Raw genomic sequence first — 19,310 nt, 5'->3', positions numbered from 1 at the left:
ACGTTAGCCAAAAGGAGTCCCGGGGCGAACAGTCGAGAAGGGTCTCTCCGCGGGCGAGTTCCGAACGAGGGGCAAGAGAGCTTCAGGCGTCAGATTATAGGAGGGAAGAAAAATAGAGAAGAAAAAGTGGTCCCGGGTGGGGCGTGGATAAAAGACTATGTTTATCGAAGCTTTTACTTAGGAACTGGGGAAAGAAAAGGTTTTCCGAGTGACTGACGCTCGAGCAACAACTCTTTCTCGGATTAACGAACTTCTGCCACTTCCTCTCGCTTCTTCGTTACACTCTCATTAAAATGTTCTCAGTTTTCATGCACATATTAATGGATTCGTTCAACTTTAGTATCAGCACTGAGATGAGGAATTTTTTGTTTCAATGGAGTTTTCATTGGCTCAAGGAATCGTGGGGGGATGAAAAAAACGAAATTTTTGTTGATTCAACGTCGTTGTCGATTCTCCCATTGTTTTCAGAATATTTTTCTTCTTCGGTGCACGCTGCCCGATCGTTCTGCTTTTGGCGACTGGAAAACGCTCGTTCGACCTCGCCCTTTGTAACTCGCTGTCAGTTCCCTGAGAAAATGTATCTTCGGCGTTTATTCGCTAGTTCGTCCCGCGATTGCTTTCCCGTGGCAAGCATGGACAATATCAGAAAATTCGATGTGGAAGGCGCAGAACTCTGGCGGCAGAACTTTCATATTTTCACCTGGTAAAAATCCACTCGTGGAATTGGAGCGAGTTCCATCCGGCTTATTCCTTGCTACCTTCGATCTCTCGCACAGAGAAAACGATAGTTTTTCCCAGCGAACTCGTCCGGCGATAAGTTTTCGTAAGATCTTACCTCCCCGAACCGTTCTTCTCCGACGTTCTCACACCACTGGAAAAGGAAAGTGACCAAAAACGCGTCTTCATTATTCCCTTTTCACACTCGTTTCACAGCTCCCCGCTCTCTGGAATTTCTCAGCTATGATTCTGGCACAAGAATATCAGGAGAAAACATTTCCGTCGATCTGCTGTCAGAAAACTTCGAATTTTCTCCTTCAATCGTCAAAACGAACGATACACGCCCTTGGCGGAGACGAAGTTTGAGCATTTTCGACCATTTTTCTCATTCGTGAAAATATTAGGAAAACGGATTCGTTTTGGATGGTGAGGAATATATTATTTTTCAAGAATTTTCAAACTATTTAGGCACCGATTACAAAGAGCACAGTATTTTTTCAATTTTCCTATTTTTCGTCCCTTCAATTCTAAACAGCTTTATATATGTCGAAAGTGATGCACGTGAGAACTACGTTTCGTTTTGTTTTCGAGTCTTATTCATCGTGGCAGACTAGCACTCACCGATAAGTGGAAATGTATTGTAAATCATTCTACGATAAACACCGAATACGTGTCCCATTTTACCATATAGAAACACTTTGCAACATAAACATTTGGAGTGACTGAAAAGATTTTTAACTACGAAGAAAAAGACTCTTGAGTCTTGAATAAAAGATATGAGTACTGATCCTTTCACTATGGTGGATAGAACAATTGTTATTGCTGCTCCTGGAATAGATGCTGCAATCGAGTACGTATGTACTGTCCTCGAGATACAATCGTACTTTCCTGTAGAATTTTCGGCCTCGTTTTCCGCGTGTAAGAAGTTGATTTTATGAAAGGAAGGTCATTGGGGCGAAAGGGGTACTAAAAAAAATAGTTGGATCGTAAAATGTATTAGGGCGAGTTTCTTTCCGATGGGAAAAAGGGTTGAACAAGATGCTCTGATGATAGGAAAGGGGAGGTGGGTAAAAAGAGTGAGGATGCGGGGAAACTGGGTTAAATGCGGAGCTCTCCCTTGTGCGTGGTGCCCAAAGCCTCATTCCGATCTTGCACTTGTTTCGCATACTTCTCTTTTCCCCCGATTCCAGTAGGGGCAGATATTCAGGTCGCTGTTCGCATATGCTCCTCGACGAGGGCTCGAAAAGTGTGCGAAAGGGGAAGAAGAATCCCTGAGAGCTCGTGAGGTGGTTTGTCCTTCCCTCTGGAGAATTCCTCCGTTTCTTTTCCGGCGTGCTGGTTGATTATACGGAGCAGGGAGTCACGGGGAAAAAAGTCGAGGCGGGGACAAGTAGAAGAGACGCAAAAGAGTCTTCTTCCCTCCCGACGGTCTACTCTTCGTACTACTTTCTTGCGACTGTACGATCTTTGAGATCCTCGAGTGCGAGAGTTTCACGACCGGTCGAGAGCTTTTCGAGCCTTTCAAAGCGCCTCTTTTATCATTCATTGGCCAATCTCATTTCTCTTTCGTTCCGAGTCAACCCCCTCCATCGAGTTTCTTATTCTCTCGGTACAATTATCGAGTCCGTGACTTCGAGTTTTGTGCTTCTCTCGTAAAAGTACCGAAAATTCGATCCCCTCGTTACCAAACCTGGAAATCGAACGCCTTCGATCAACGCAAAATTTTTATTCCCCATTGCCAACGCTTCCGCAGAAAAACTTCCACGCGGATCGAATCCACTGAGTGCTCAATCCCCGGAAACATTTGCCACCTCGAAACGCGCACTCGTCAACGTAGAAACCGCGCACTGGAAAAACTGTCTCACGGAAAAAGAGGATAAACTCCCGGATATAAAGGAGACAAATAGAAAGCTCAATCCAAGCTTACCCTCTGATATATAGCAACATTGAAAACCACTAGAGCGACGAATGGGAATGCGTAGTAGACGAAGAAGTACATCCAGTTGACGTACACGGTAATGTAAATGTCACTGGATCGAAGATTCGCCGGTATAACGCAGTAGACGGTAACGTTGTATTTCCAGTGTATTTCGGTCTCGAGATCGACTTCCCAAAATCTAGAAACACAGGATAAATTCAGAGCGACAAATGAGATGACATTTTTATGGATGGAGCTCAAAACAAGTTTCATTTTCGCACAGGAAGAGAATTAAATTTGAAAAATTATCGTCCTGCAACGACAGCGCGGTGACGAGCTGCGATTCATGATGTTTTTGTGGGAAAGAAACTGAAGTTTCCTATAAAAAAATAATCTTCATTGTCCACAGTAGGAACTTTTACCGTAGTACGTTAGGGCAAAGACATTTAGCCGCAACGGACCGTAAAATTCACTAAACGTTTTGTAAGTTTTAGTACACGCATAGTAAATTTCACAATCTGCAATGTTTGCTATTATAGAATTGAAAATTCCGCAAAATATTGAAAATTTAAGAGTGCGTTAGCGGTCGAATGTGCACGGTTAATTTCACAGTGAATTCGACGCCGAATATTACCGTTTAATTCTCTCCGCACCCAGGCGAAAAGTAGCGAATTCTCGTTATCACAAAAATTCAAATCTGTAGACTCTTACTTGGGTAGATTGTAGAGAATAGAAACGATGACGATGCACAAAACTGCGAGGCGTGCCCGTCCATAAGTGCAGAATGATCTGGCTCTGAGGGGATGGCAAACGGCAACGTAACGTTCCATCGTGACTGTCAGAGTCAGATAAACTGTGACCATTTGCGCCATGCACGAGAGAGGGTACAAGTACTTAACGATTCTGGGGAACACGACGAATTTGTAGTCGAAGAGGAGCCCGGTGTAGCCGTAGATGGCTGGCAGCCCGTGGAGCAGCACCTGCCAACAGGAAATGAAAATATATAACGAATCTGCGATTTTTCGGCACACGGACGTGCGCACATTTAAATATCGAAGCACGTCAATGGGTTCATTAATAGATGCGAGACGAGTTGTTGCGACGAAAGAGCTTCGCGTGTGCGCGACATTCCGCGATCTTTTGCCCGCCACTTTGTCGTACTGTTTCCCGAGGGCGCAAAAAAAAATTTTTTCTCGGAGGAGCAACCTCGCAATGAAATTGTGGATAATTTTCTACTCGCTGATGAGTCTGTGCGTCGCCGGACACGCGTAATAAGCAGAATTATAGCAATTAAGGGGGTCCGCCGCCACGGAATGTCCCCTACGCGTGTCTGTATATTCTTAATCCGTTTTCCAACAAAAACGAAGAAGCATTTACACGAGCGGGATTAATCTCGTAATTCCTTGATTTATCGCGGTCTTGGGGCACGAGGAACCGATTTGGGGGCGAGGGGCGAACAGCTACGTGCGGCGGAAGTACGGATGTAGCGCTTTCTCATTCTCACGCTGACTCTCCGAATCGCCTTGCAAGAGGAAGCGCGTGTGTATTCGTAGATTACGATTTGCATGGGCTTAACCCAGCGATTGATGAGCCTCGAACTCCGAGTCGGGATTCGTCTCGTCAGGCTATATCCGCGAAGGGTCGTACGGCTGGCTCTGCTGGGATACGTGCCCGTGTATAAACTCCCGAAATTGACAGCGTTCTGATAGATTATTCAGTTTCTCTCCTCTCCTCCTTCTCGGGCAAAATGATTTATCGATAATCCCGAAAAATTTGAAAACCGGGCTGATCTTTCTTGCCGTAAATCACGATCGAGCCTCGCGGTTTTTTGCGCTGCTTTACCGCGCGCATTGAAAAATGCTTCGTGTTGAACCCCCGCGGGAGGAAGGCCATTTTGAAAGGTTTTTCGATCGCTCACTTATGCCCCCTTTACGAGAATAAACCTCTGAAATCGCCTCTGAGGACGAGGATAATGAAATTAGTGAATTCAACGAAAAATTGAGTGACTCGATCACCGAATTTGATCGGGGATACTGATCCCGGACGAAGAAAGTTTTGTTGATTCAACAAATTTCTTGACTCAGCGGCTCCTGGACGATAATCATAAAAATGAGGAAATGTTAGTTTGATAAAAAGCGCTCACCGCGGTTATGATGAGTACGGTGTCGCATCTCGCGAGTCCGATCAATAGATAATTGATCGAAGATTTCATTTGGGGTCTGGAGAGAATGATCATGGAGATGATATTTCCAAAGAGTCCGAAGAGCCCAACGAGATTGAGGAGAATGCCATTGGTGATGAACTCGAAGAGCGCACCTTCGGTAAGCTCGGCTTTGCATTCGAGAGTCAAATTTGCGTTCGTCTTGTTGCTCGCGATAACGAGACTGCTGTTGGTCGCTGGCTCGGTGAGATTTCCAAACGAACTAACTTCCATCGTTTCGGGAAATGTTCAAAGTTTGTCGTTTCCTTGGTTTTTTGATGCTGCGATTTCTTTCGTTTTGTGTGTGCGTTTTTTTTTCACTCTTCCGTTGCTTCTGGTCGCTCGAACATTTATCTCCGCAAAATATTTTCCTCCTCGTCCTCGTCGTCCGTTTCGTCCCCGTCGAGTCCGCCTTTGATCCGAGACCGCGTTCGAATCACGTCACCATGATTCTCTGCGATCGTCACTCGTGACAGATCCGAATCCACTTTTCTGCGTCTGTTTTTCTTCGGATTAGCCAGCCTCGATACAATTGTCACGATTGTTTCGAGCTCCCGTTTACTCGGTGAAAAACCTCAGAGACACCAACGAGAGTTCTCACTTCTCCGGTGGAAACGGCCTCGAAAACTCTCTCCAATTTTCACTTGCACTCCGGGATTCCTCGCCAGAGAAAACGTCCACAAACGGCGGCTTTTATTGTCCAGCTGCCTCATCATCCAGTCCGGAAAATCTGCAATTAAAACGAATGAAAAATCATTGAGGATTTTCGTATTTCTTAATTTTAACAGCTACGCTCCAATTGTTTTTGCTCTCGTCTTCCGTCATCGGTTGAACGCAGTGGGAAAACCATTTCGCATTCACCGGAGCTCAATTGCGAGAACTTTTGATCTCGTTGCAATGTAGAATGTAAAAAAAACGTTTCAGTTGCCTGGAAACCATTCGATTGAAGCCATTGACACGGGAATAATTCGCCACTCGAACGCTGTTCAATCGACGAGAATTTTCTCGTAGTTGAGGCTCGAGACGAGGAAATAAATTTGCTCTCGTCTCGAGTGCCATTTTTATTCAGTACTCGATTCAATGAGAATCGAGATTCGCTTGCAATTCGCTGCGAAGCAAACGAGGTGACATTTTGTCGCGAAGCTTTGAAAAATCAAATCACCTTTATATTCGATTTAGAAAAATCTCATACCGGTGTGATCAAAATAAAACGAAAAAGGGGATTTGCGCCCTGCAGAATGTGGCGAAGCTCAACGCATCTCGATTATGCTTGAATTTCCTCATGCATCGTAATTATTTCAGAGCGAGCTTGATATCGGAGGATCGTCCACTGACGAGGTTCGTTCACGGCACCGCGGCATCGTTTACCTTCAACTACTACGAACACACGTGAATATCGTGAATTATACAGAAACGAGGTACAACAATGTGTGGAATCGCGTACGCTCTGCGTGAATTCGTTCGTCAGACAATATTATCTCGTGGCTAAGCGTAGATTGGTCCGGGATCGTCAAAGCAATGAATAAGCAAACTGCGACAAAGCTTCGCAGCCCCGCGGTGACATCGGCAACCATAAAATCGCAAGCGTCATCAGTCAAAGGAAACGCTTTATTTCGGCGAGTTTCCCATCGTTCATTTTCACCCTTATAGTGACCTCGTTCCACCTCCAATACAGTTTTAGCCTTCCAGCTAAAACGACTCGTATCTCTTCAGGCTGGAAGCTCTCACATCCGAAGGCTTTCGCGGAGTCCTGCTCGGGCATCAAACGGATTTTTCTTTTCAGGTCACTCACAAACGACGTCGAAGAAAAACAAATGATTTTTCACACTCAGTTTTGATAAAATTCAAAACTTGATTGTAAGCAAGTTTCGAAAGTTTCGAGAATTCTTCTTTCCCAAAAAACGATTTTGATTTTGAGCTTTGAACGCATTTTCTTTTCTTCGTCGTCGCCTCACATTATTTGTGGGGATTTTTGGGAAAAAATTCATAATCAACGCCATAAAATCTTCGTACTCGTTGACTATTATTCCGCAGTTGGAATGTTTCATTTTGGACGGAATTTTCTCAACTTCGTTCTCGAAATATTTCAGGGTTTTGTTGCCTGTCAAAATGAGGATCGTTCGAATGAGAAATAGCGTGAGTTCAGGAGACTTGAAAACAGTTGAGTCTGCGAATCTGTGGAGGAGCGGAGGTACAAAAAAACTGGTTGATTTTGTAGGATCGGTTGTGTGAAATCGACTTTCGATGAGCGGCCACGTGCGACTGTTGGCCAGATCAATCATTTGAAATTACGCGCAAGAATGAAAGAAAAAAGAAGGTTCGACGAGCGAAAAGGTCCGGCGAGGCTTGCTCATAATTCGGCCTCAACTTTGACAAGGGCGTGTCTTTGCTCCATGGCTTTTTGCGAAGTTGAAGAAGATTGAGCGCCTGGGGATGGAGGCTACACAATTTCTAATATAGATTTTTTCCTGCAGGCGATCGTGAGCGTCAAAGCCGCTGGAGGTCGCGCGACTATTATTTTTTCCTTTCCGAAATGAATCTTCGATCGTTGTTTTTTTTCCGAGGTTTGAGTTACTCGAGCTTGAAAGGTATTTTGTCCAATTAACAGCTCCAAAGTTCCCTTGACGCGCGGGAAAATGTGCGGAAAATTGTCAGCCAAGGAAAGCGAGCTTTCAAAGAAAAAAAATCTTTACGCGACCATGTTTCCGCTCATATTGCATAATGGAAAATAAAAAGTTACTAGAAACTAGTAACGCAACGAAAGCATTTCGAGACGTGCAGCCAGTTTTCCGTAATGCGATATCCTTGGAAAAAGCTCGTGCTCGAAACTCTCGATGTTTGTAGCTGAAAATACGAAACATCTGCGCTCGCAAACTCGAATCTTCCAAAGGTTACGAGTGCGCAAACACACGTTCCGGCAAAGTGTGCAATTTTCCCTCTTTAATTAAAGTTATCCGGGTCAATTGAGTCTGGAAACTTTTTCACGGTCTGAACTTGAAAAGTTTTTAGAGTGCGTTGCAGGCCCCGGTGAAAAGCGAGGAGCAATTCGATCGCGAATACTCCCCTTTTCTCCGAAAGCCCATTTTCCATCCGAGCAAAAACGGCTCCAAAAAAGTTCGCGTTCGCCTGTGCCGGAGACGCAACACCGTTTCGTAACGAAAGTGGGTGAAGGGCTACGAACGAGAGCACTAACAACCGAAATGATCGAAGGCGCACTTAGGATTCGAGTGATTAAGCAGTAGCAAGAAACGAGGCTCCTTCGAGCCACCAGAAGTTAATAGCAGCCCGTCGAAGGCGTTCACGACGAGGGAACCCCAAATTATCCCGAGTCTTCATTATCCACTGATTAGGCAAACTCACCGCGAAAAGTACGAGCGGTCTGGCCGTGAAAAATGGGGCTCGAGATAAAAAAGTGTGGGAAAAATGTTATCATGAGGAATTGAGCCAGCAAAAATAAACGGCAATGTGCGCTAATTTCCGGGCAAAATCCTCAGCGAAGATCGACCCAATTATCAAAGTCCCAAAGCTTATTAATCCGTTGTATCTCTGAACACGAATCAACCGTTTGTCCCAAAGGGAGTCTTTCGACCATTAGTTCTCCGAGGGTGATAAAGAAAGCTTTGTATTTCCAAGTTCCTCGCAGCATCCCGCCCCATCGCGCAGCACATCAATCCACATGCGTGTGCGCCGGAAGAATTCGATGTAGAAAGATCGTTTTTGGCCAGGTCGCGAAGGTTATCGACGTTGGGGGACCAGGAAAGGGTCAACCGGACAAAAGAATATTTATGGAGAGCACAGCGGATGGTATACGCGGTTAGTAGATGGTGTGCGAGACGAAAATCCCGGAAAAACGTTATAGTGAGAAGATTCTCGAGTGCGGTAGAGAACCGAGCTGGATATGGATGAGGCTACGTATGGGATAAACGAGAAAGAAGAGCGTGGGTGAGCTCGAATGCTGAGCCACAGGCGCCGGCTGCTTTCTCGCTCTTTCTTCCTCTCCCTCCCTTCTCTCTCGAACTGCATGCTCTTCTCACTGATTTACAACTCCATGACGTCAGGCTTATTCCCCGTTCCTATGCTCGACGTTATAACACATTGTTCCCTGTGTGACTATGAGAGTCACACAGGGAACACTTTGCCACTGCCCCCCCCCCCCCCCCCCCGCCCCTCCCATTTCCTATTCGGGTAATTTCAGCGTGACGCACTTTGCACCCTATGCATTTTACTCCAGTGACACACATTTACGCAGCTTACAATCTTCGACGTCAGCTACAGCGCGTCTTAAGGAGGGTGGCTACGTTCGTCGAATTGATAAGAAATTGATCAAATTTGGTGATAATGTTCTTTAACATCAAATGCGAAGACACAATTTTTTTCAAAATTTTCTTCTGCTTAGTTATCGAGTAATTACGCATTAAAGCAGATTTCTTATGCCCGGAATGTATACCTATATATATGGAAACGCTATGCTTATACACGTGAACTTTAGTGATCAATTACTCGATAACTGTACAGAAGAAAAATCTGAAAAAAATTGTATTTTCAAATTTAACTCTAAAGAATATGTTCACCAAATTTTATTAAATTCTTATCATTTTGAAATTTTTAATGTATTTTACATGGTTTAGCATGGCAACATTGTATCGTCCCTAGCCACCCTCCTTAAGAGTATATGGATCAGTTAGCAACGTCGTAGATGAGAATTTTCGAAATCGAAGTACTTTGAGACGGTTTGATCGATTGGAAAAAAAGCTCTGTCAGCCCACGCGGGGCGATGGCGAAAATGGGCTGATATTTTGATCTTTCCGATCGGGCGAACTGGGAGGAAAAATTTAACTTTCAAAATTTGCAGCTCTCTCGCACTCGCGCTTCCGCGATGTACCGAGGGATCCATGCTCTTAAAGCGAAGGAATTCACTCATTGGACTAAAGCGTCTTTGCGTTTTAGTTCATTGGCTAAGGGTCCTAATTTCCGGGAAAATGTGGAAGAAGATTAAAGGATGGCTTTGGAAAATTGTCACAGCGTGAAAAGCACTTTTTCATTAAGGTAAATTAAAATATTTTGTGTAAGGAAGTTTTATTGAATTTTCACGAAAATTCATGCTTCCCAGTGCAAACGTTTCTTCACTCTCAAAGCTTATTGCTGGTTGCCATTGCTGTGATGGTACTTTCTTCCTTTCAATTATCTCTTAATTAATTTTACTGCAATTCTTAATTAATGCATTCGTTTGCTCGCAGCTGGAGTGCGCAATACTACGTTGGTATTTGAGGCACAGAGCAGAAATGAGGCGAATATTTTGATTTGAAAATGAACTGTTTGGAGGGCCGCGATTCGAAAGCCTTCTGGAGATTCCTGGAGCGGAAAATGCCCGGTGAGAAAGCGGAGCGAATGAAAATATTGTCTCGAAGGGAGTGCAGATTTAATTTACGTCTGTATTTATTATTTATGCGAGCGTGAAGTTTTTCTGCGTGCTCCGTCCTTCGAGGGCTCATCTTTGTCTACTTAATTAAATGTTCCTCAGGCGAAGGGATCGCGTACAGGTGTGCGGGGAGAGATTTGAACGAGTCTCTTTGTCACAATTGAATCTCCGGGCTGCCAGGGGGATCTCGTCAGGCCTAACGTTCGGTGCATCCACTCTGCGTTTAAAGATATTTTTATCCCTCGTGAAACGGATTTTACAAGATTAATGTGTGGAGCCTCTCGAAGCGAGAAACTCCGGGAGCGAAAGCTCGTTTGATTGGAAACGAGAGAAAACAACGACGAACAAGTTTAGCAATTTGGGTTATCAACTAAATGGGTCAGTCGCTTCGGATTCATGGGCGTTTAACAGAAAGACAATTTTCGAGAGTTTCTTGGCAGTTGAGGCGGGTCTCGAACGCTGTAAATCGTAAGCTTCCTTGCTTACGATTGAGGCAAATTCAATACAACACTTTTTATCGAACGATACTGCAATGCCAATGTAAAGGTGACAAGCTTTCATGCGCTTTGTTTTATTATCGATCACTCGACACAGCGATGCTCAGATTCAATAAGAAATTGATTTTTCTTTCCCCGGTTCCTTCGCTCTAAAAGTCGCAAAAAATTTTAGCAGCCTCCGATTGCAATACTCTGAATTTCGACTCTGAACTTTGTCCCTGCCAGCGACGAGACGTCGCGAGTGATCCCAGTAAGTCTCGAGTCAGACGAGCAAGCTATCCGAATAGCAAAAATATCCAAACGCTTGTGTCAAGATGAGCAGCGTTCAATGCACCGAGGGCTCAGAATCCGCATCGTACGCAAGTTTCTCGGTTGTATTTTTACCAATGAGTAACATCTCGACACTTTATAAATAATTCCTCGTTCTTTCAGGCTTGTCAAGACGAGCGGAACGTCCGCTATTTTCATAGAATACTTTAGACTCCGGTCTTAAACGTTCTGGGATACAGCACAGCTGCGTCGCATCGTGAAAATGACGATTCGTCAATTTCTGTCATCGGAGGAATGGAGATTGAAATTTTTGGGGAAAAAAATTCTTTTTCTGAGCCAATAAGTCAGTTCGAAACTGACGTGACTGCCTGAAACTTTTGTTCGCTTCGTGCAGTCTTCACGTGGCTTTCGATTCGTCAGAGGCTTTCGCGTGACCGTAATGTAGCCCCTCACTCCATGGGAACTGGTGGTTGGTTTCGCGCCACGTGAAATTGAACTGTACGAACGATCCTCCCATTCTGCACTGGAGCTTCCTCGGGATCGTTTTTGAAATCAACACTCCGGAAACTGGCAATAAAGTTGCGCGGAGATCGAGTGAAAAACGCAAGTTGAGAATTCTCTTTTTCTCTTCAATGGCTCGCGCATCAGTCGGAAAAAACGTGGAAAAACGGTGTCGAAATGATCGTTTCAACAAGCCCGTAAATAAGACGATCGTGTATTTCGTGTCGGGGGATCGCGCGGAGGCCCTTTCGTTCGACTATTTTCTTTGATTTGTCACGCTGCTCCGAAACGTTCTTTCTTCGAAAACCTAAATTTAGTAATTTGTATTAAACGAGGGCCCGTCGAGTAAACTGCTCGCTGCTTTTTCATCCAGCCTTAAATCTCTTTGCACTGTTCTTCTCGGCGGTTGGATTTCTGTGCCAAAAAGTCGAGAAGAGGCCGAAAGATTATTTCGGTACTTGCGCTCGCTGTGCAGAGTATCATCGTCGCGCGTCGTTCGCTCGCATTCGTTGTCAGACGAATCCTACACCTTTTTGTCTCCACGGACTTGAATGAATGAAATATAGAAAACAAGTGATTCAGACACAAATTGTTCTCCGACGAGACTCGAATCTCGCATCAAATTGTTTCGAATAGTGTTCCGAAAAATGGGTCACCCGGTTGCCTCGTTCTTTCGAGCTTCGATTCTCATCATTTTCATAAAAACAAATTTTCCTTTACGCTCCCTAACTTGCGGCTGTTGGTTCAAACGCATTTCGTTTTTCGTCTCCGCGGCTCTGTCACGACAACGTCCAACTCCGTTCGTCCGAAACGATCGAGCACGTCACCAAAGAGAATGGAAATTCTTCGTAGTCAAATGGAAATTCCTACGTCCAGACATCCAAGAATCTTAGCCTGGCAAAATGAGACCTCGCGAAAGCACTTCGACTGACAAATGCAGTTCCTCCGGCACGTTACGAGGAAACCGTAACAAAGCCACTGGCGATAAATTCTAAATAAAGAGTCTCCGTGACGAGGCTTCGAGCGAAAAATCAACTTTTTCGTCGATCTTTTTGTTTCTCACCTCGTACACTTATTCTCAGTACTTTATTTTTGCTCACGCGGATGAAGGCATGCTCGACTGGGATGCTGGAACTTCAAAAATCCTGTACAATGAACCCGAAATGTTTTTTCCTCAACATTTTTTATTCCAAGTCCGAGAAAAGTGAAGAAATTTGCATTTTCGGTGGTTGCTCGCCTCGGTAAGCGCAACGAATGGATCGAAAACACGCAAAGCCCCTTTTTATCTCCTTTCGAGCGTTGCCCTGCGATCGTAAAACCGACGAGGGCTTACGATCGTGACGTCAGCACGTCTTCCGACACCGTGCACTTGCCTCAATGCTGTAACGAGCGGGGTGCCGATAACAACAGGCACTTTGGCCTCGTAAATTATAAGTACCCGTACGTGCATCGTCAAAATCTCAACATTTCCTCTTCCTCGTGCACATACCCTCGATTGCTCCGTTTTGACGTTCATTTTGTGTGTAAATGAGCGAGTGTTTCGACCGCGGCCCTCCCAAGAGCCTCGGTTTATCGGGAATCACGTTTTCATCCTTCAGTCCCATTAAATGAAAGAAAAATTGCTGTTCAAACTGGTGCAGTGGGCTCGTGACTTGATTAATCATATAATATTTTCATTATGAGTTTATAGTCCCAATGGAAGCGAATGAAGCAATAAAAACCGAACTTTCCTGCTCGGAAATGTCAAGAAAATGTTCCTCCATAGTTTCGACAAACGAGGCTGCGTCGTTCTGGATTAAAAAAACTTTCGTTTGCGTGTCTGACTTGCGGCTGAAGCTCGTGCTCCATCCTTTTTATCGCGCTCTTAAACTTTTTCATTTTCTTACTTCTTCCCAACTGGCTAGAAAATCAAATGAATTTTACTCCACATAAAAAGTTCCATCGAAAGGAACACAAAGTTGAAACAAGTAGCTCAGCTTAATTTGAAGTTTCATAAAAAATAATGCCCCAAGTCGAAATAGCCTGAAAATCCATTGAAACTGTTGGCCGAATCATAAAAACGATCAAGTTTACAGTATCGAATTCCCCAACGCTTCGAACCGCTCATTTATTTAATTCGTCTCTCATTCTCGTGTGTTTCGTTAAACATCCAAGGTCTCCGCACTTGTTACGAATGCGTATGCCGACTCTCGAGACACTTAACTGCGAGTTCGAGCGCGAGCGTTCTAATATTAGGCTCAAACGTAACTTATAGATGCTCGGAGACCGCGAAAAGCACATCGAGCTCTTGTATAAGAATTTCACGGGCATGCTTAATCCCTGTAACGATAGACAGAGCCAATCTCTAAATATTTTCGTGTGCAGTCGTTCCCATTTGTGACAATAATCCGCTGTAATTCCCCCCGATATTTGATCCCGTTGAGGTTGTTAACGTGCGTCGATTTTGCAACGAAAACTTGTTCCAATGAACTTGGTCGTTCGGACGCAGGCACGTTCAGTTTTTCCTTACCAAGGTCAACGACGCAAAGCTCATTCAAATCGAACAAATCCAATTATCGTTGGGATGATCTTTTCGTGCAAACTCGAGCGATTCATCCTCTTAATCTCCCTCGATTTATCTTTTCTGTGCGGAGCACTCGTTGCTTCCGGTTTCCCGGCTCTACTTTGTGCTCGCTCTTCCCGTTCATGGAGTCAAGGCGTTTTTTTTACGAGAAAAAGAAGTAGCGTGCTCGCGACGATTCTCCGATCATTTGAATTGCTGATTTTCGAGGACAGATTTATCACTTGTGTAGGCGAAAGTTCAGTCGTGGACCGAGGCAGAGTCTCGGTCGAATTTGTCGAGTGTCTTTATTCCTTTTCCTCTCTGATGATCGTCTCGAAATTTTTCAGGAACCGTACGACATTGGATGGAGAATTTTTATGGGTTTTGGAAGTGGAGCGACGTGCGAGGAATTCCGAGTCATTGGAGCGAAGAGCTGCAGATGAATGGCGACAAATTTCAATATTAGTGGCTTCCCGCGGATGAAAATTTGATTGATTTTATTCTCGGCGAGGAACTCCTCCGGCCCCAATCTACGATGCGCTAATTGGGAAGATTAATAGCCAGTTGAAGGCACGTGGGAGTCTGGTTCGACGAGAGGGCAACTGTGCGGAGAGTCCATCGGTGGAAAAGCATTTTTCTTGCACCCCAAAAGCAGTTTTCTTCTTGGACTTTCGTCGCCAACAAGCCGAGAATTCTTTCATTAATCAGAGCAGAAGACAGGACGCGCAACATATGCGCGTGATACGTCAACGAGAGAAAAACATTGGAACCGCAAAGAAAGATCGTCCTTTACGGTTGACGAAACTGCGCCGGAGTAGAAAGCGAAGAACTCCCGTGACTTTGAGGCCGTGAAAACCTCCCAGGGCGCAGGAAACCTCGGCGGTTTTTCGTCTCTTTTTTTTTTGTTTCAAGGAACACCCTATCACATTTTATTCTTTCATAAATACTTTTTGCTGAATTTCTTTTCCCTTGCAACCGTTTCGTCGCAAAACGATACCCGATGAATTACGCTCAGTTCTTCTCGTTTTTTTTGTGTGTTTTTTTTTTATATATTCTCGCGATTTTATATCCCCTAAGAGGATGAGGGAACGGGAGGATCTCGAGCGGAAGCGATCGCGTTTCTCGCCAGAGCGAACACGTCCATAGGTAAAAGTCTGTCTCTTTCACTCCCTCCTTTTTCTTTATTTTTCTCTTGGTTTCGTTTTTCTTTCGCTCGTGCTTGCTGATTCTTGCCGCCGCGGGAGAGAGAATTATGAATTTAATGGCGAGTGGACTCAAGGGCGTGATGATCGCAAAAAAATCTACCGAGACTCATCGCTCGGAAAGGCTTTTTCGTCGCTCATCTCGCTGCTTAACAAATCGTCACAGGCTCTCAAATTAACTTCTTTTTCGGGATGAAAATAATGCCAAGGGAAGAGCCGAGCTGCGCATCGTTTTTCTTGTTTTTAAAATAAACCCACGAAACATTGTTCAAAAAATTGTTCGATATTTTGAAAAACTGTGGGTTAAGAATTTCTGGAAAATTTTGTAAAATCAATACCGAGAAGCAGCACTTGAATTACCATTGAAAAAAAGTTTGATCGAGATTTATTACCGTGGTAAATTGCCTCGAAAATGGTGCAGGCTCATCTTAATTGTCACGTCAGAACGAATCAGAAGAATCGAATGAATAAGCGAAGAAGGGATGGAATAAATTGTTGTGGGCGAAGGCTTCGGCAATCTCGATAGAAAGCATTTGTATCCTTTCTCCTCGGGCCGTTCGTATAAAGTTTTCTTTGCACAACACACATACAATCCTATTTCGTGCTAACAAAAAGTGTCGTCGCCCAAACCGACGCGTTCATTTTTCTCCGGTTATTTATTCTTCCCGAATGTGTTTCACAGAAGAAAATCTACAAGTTTCGTTAGTTCACGGTTCCCACAGCATTGGGAACGCTCGATACAATAAAAACCCGAATGTGTTGGTCCCCCGCGTGCGAGCGTGCGAGTGCGACAGCTGCGAATGACTAGAACTGCGATACAAAAAATATTCGAATCCCTTCATTTCCATGGACTCCACAGTTTTTGCCACTTTCAGAAATTTTTTCTCAACTTTCGAATCGGAAATGAAATTTACTGGATATTTGTTGTAGCGAGATGAATTTTCCATTAACTTTAAAGCTCGCCGAGGAATTTTTCGCTTTCAATTTCTAGTCCGCTCTCTAAATATTCGTAAGATAAATAACGTATACGTAGAAATTCTTTCTGTTTGTGAGCTCACCAGTGAAGCAATGGGCACTAAAAAGTAAAAGGGACGAAGGAATCGAGGGACGAGTTTTTACGTCTCGGGAGCAGCGGTTCTTACTCCCACGAACTTACGTGATCCATTTTTATGTCACACGTCTGAGGTGTGGGGGTAAATTGTGGCGCGAGTGAGGAAAGTAAGAAAGATATGAATAAGGAAAAATAGGATTGGGGCTCGCCGAGGAGATTCTTTCGCCCCTTTCGCCGCATCGAAGTTTCTCAAAACAAAATCAATATATCACTCTTGCAATTTTTTTTTAAGCCGACAACGAGACGCAGGAAGGAAAGTTTCTTGTGAAATAATTTACATTTTTATTCCAGATTCCATCGCGAGTTGAACGTCAGACGGACCAGCCCGAATTTTCGATCCACGCGTACTTTTGTCTTTGGCGATTCGTCGAAATAGAAGCAGAGCAAAAATAGCTGGAGCAACGACCAATGGAAATCCACAGAGTGCGCCTGAAATTTCGATTGCTCTCATTTGCTCTACATTCTACTAGAGGAAAAAAAGCAATAGAGGATTTTAAGCGGGTAGTGGCGAAAGCTGTACTCCTGGTCACGCTCGCAGGAACAATATGATAAAGGAAAAAGTGGACGTCGGTGCAAAGCTGGCGTATGCAAACCGGTTTCACTTTATGAGGTGAAAAGAAAAAACGTCTTTTCAAATTGCCTCGGCCCATGCAGCGTCCTCGGTGCGCACGGCTTGTCCAATTTTTCGTGCACGCTTCGCCTCGTCTCTCGCTCTTTCTCTCTCCTCCCCGACGCTCTTGTACGCTCGAAAACACGAGGGGGAAGGAAGGAGAGCGAATGGGGAAACGGATAAAGAGCCGGATCGTACGAAAGAAGTGTGTGCCCGATAACACAAAACCGTGAGCTCGGTCCGACCATTATCGTACCGTTACTACTACCGTTCGAGATCACGTACATGAAAAATAATATTTTCCCAGTTTCGATGCACTTTTGCGTGCAAATTCGTACGAGCGATTCCATGCGAAATCCATCGTTTCCGGTTAATTACATCGCCCTTATCTCCCGATAAGCCTCAAACTGTTGTATTCGAACTCCGAATGAAATAATGATCAAAGAAGTTTCCGAAGCGAAAAGCACTTTCTCGAGATCGATTTTCCCTCCGATTCTTTAACGATCTCATTTGCGCGGAAACAAAAATATTCAGCCAGAGTGTTTTGGAGCTCGAAAACTTTGGTTCGAAAACCGCGAAAGTTTGTATTTCGTTCCAACAAAGTTTAGCTGCGAACATCCTTGCGACGAACATCCTTGACGATCACGCTCATAAAAGCACTTTCGTTTTATCTTCTGGCTCGTAATTGAAGCAGGCTTTTGAAAGATTTTTAATAGAAATTTAAGGAAGTCTGGGGGATCGAATTTCGGATACCAAAAGCATGATCTCAATCGGAGGAGTCGAAATTGTGAAATTTTTTACGTTCGAAGCATCCTTGTTTCCAGCTCCCAGCTCACTCTCACTGACCTTTTATAGCGACAGCAATAAAGACGGTTTTATCTTGCTGATACAATCGAAACGTTCGCGTTATTCGCAGTGTCTCTCTGCCATTAGTCGAGGTGATTTCTCGGGGGGATAAACGAGTTCAGAATTTTTAAGTTCTCTGGTTATTTCGTACACTCGGGTACCTCGAATTCCAAATAATTTATCTCGCAAAACAAATACACAAAATGTGCAGATTCTCATCGTGCTTTAGCTTCATTTGTGGTGAAAGAAAAGAAGAAGGGAGTCGAGATTGAGAAATAATATTACAAGGAGACGCGCGAGAGAGCTTTTCTCATCGAGATAAGGATAAAATTATGATTAGCAAATTCACCGCCAACGCTTCGCTCCAACATTTTCTCTAGTGCTTCTCCCCCTCTCGCTCTCTCCCTGATTCTTTCCCACGGAGCTCCAAACTTTAACGTTAAAGATTCTACAAATTTATTAAAATGAAGGGCCTCCTCAGATACCGAGCTTTCACCTTCGTCTCACTCCAGCAACGGGGTGACTTCACTATCGAGACTCTTATCCGTGTCTCGCGAGTCGGTGGTTACGAACTTCTCGACAGCTACGATGTCGACGCAACTTATTCGTAAAAGTAATTGCACTCGTACACGTCGACAAGGATCTTACGCGGAATGTAGAACGTTTTGAATTGAAACTCGGTATACGACTTTGAGGCTTGCCCCCGGGGCTTTGGAAAAATAAGTCGCGGGATGAGGTAGAAAATAAAAGATGAAATACGGTTTGTAAGGGCGAGAGATCGGGCGGCCAGATTCAACCTAGTTCGTAACTTGGCTAGAAAATTTAGTGAGCCAGCCTTCGACTTTCCATTCGACGCGGTTCGAATTATTAAAAGTTATTGAACGATGTGATTGGGGCAATCGTTTAAAAAACGAAAACATTATGTCTCCGGTTGTTAGTGGGAAGGGGGCAGCAAAATCGAATTGAGTAACTTCGATTGCCAATTTTAGGCGGCTCAGAAACTTCGGTACTTTTCAAGACCCCGGGTAGAATTCGTAGAAATTCTATTCGTATTAATGAACGCCTCGAAAGTGAATGATTCTCAAGATACGCGACACTCGATGTTCTCTCACGAGTGATGAACCGCGTTTCCAAAAGCTTCGAACCCCCCCCGAACCTCCTTTATCGGGGGAGAACGAGGCACGATTCGTTCTTTCCACCCCTCCAGCACGTACGTACTTCAGTTATTTCAGATATAAAGTGAGCGTATAAATTTTCAGGAAGCTCGAGGATTTCCCGTGACGGGATCACTCCGCAATCCACTTTTCTTGCCCATTTTTTCGAGACGCAGAGTGCTAGAGAGCCGGGCCGGAGAAGGAGGAGGATTCTCTATTTCTGGACGACGTGAACGAAAAAACACTTCGTGGACAGATTGCGTGAGATGTTTCCATAAGATACCACGTGTATAAAAATCCGATCAATGTTAACGAGGCTTTTG

The 19,310-nt window shown here is 44.3% G+C and overlaps 1 protein-coding gene across 1 annotated transcript in view; it reads right to left on the bottom strand.

Annotated features, from left to right (window-relative positions):
- The window catches only part of LOC122410862 (FMRFamide receptor), a 30,207-nt gene that overhangs the window by 2,693 nt on the left and 8,204 nt on the right, over positions 1–19,310 (bottom strand). The window contains exons 2-4 of the mRNA XM_043419313.1: positions 4,779–5,565; positions 3,347–3,615; positions 2,645–2,834 (exon numbers count right to left, since the gene is read on the bottom strand). Of these exons, the coding sequence (XP_043275248.1) occupies positions 2,645–2,834; positions 3,347–3,615; positions 4,779–5,069 (750 nt within the window). The 5' untranslated portion in view covers positions 5,070–5,565. The remainder of the gene's footprint in view (positions 1–2,644; positions 2,835–3,346; positions 3,616–4,778; positions 5,566–19,310) is intronic.

This window comes from Venturia canescens, chromosome 5 (assembly GCF_019457755.1).
Source record: "Venturia canescens isolate UGA chromosome 5, ASM1945775v1, whole genome shotgun sequence".
NCBI lineage: Eukaryota > Metazoa > Arthropoda > Insecta > Hymenoptera > Ichneumonidae > Venturia > Venturia canescens.
Note: the sequence above shows the minus strand (reverse complement) of the source record. Positions and strands in the feature narration are given on the sequence as shown.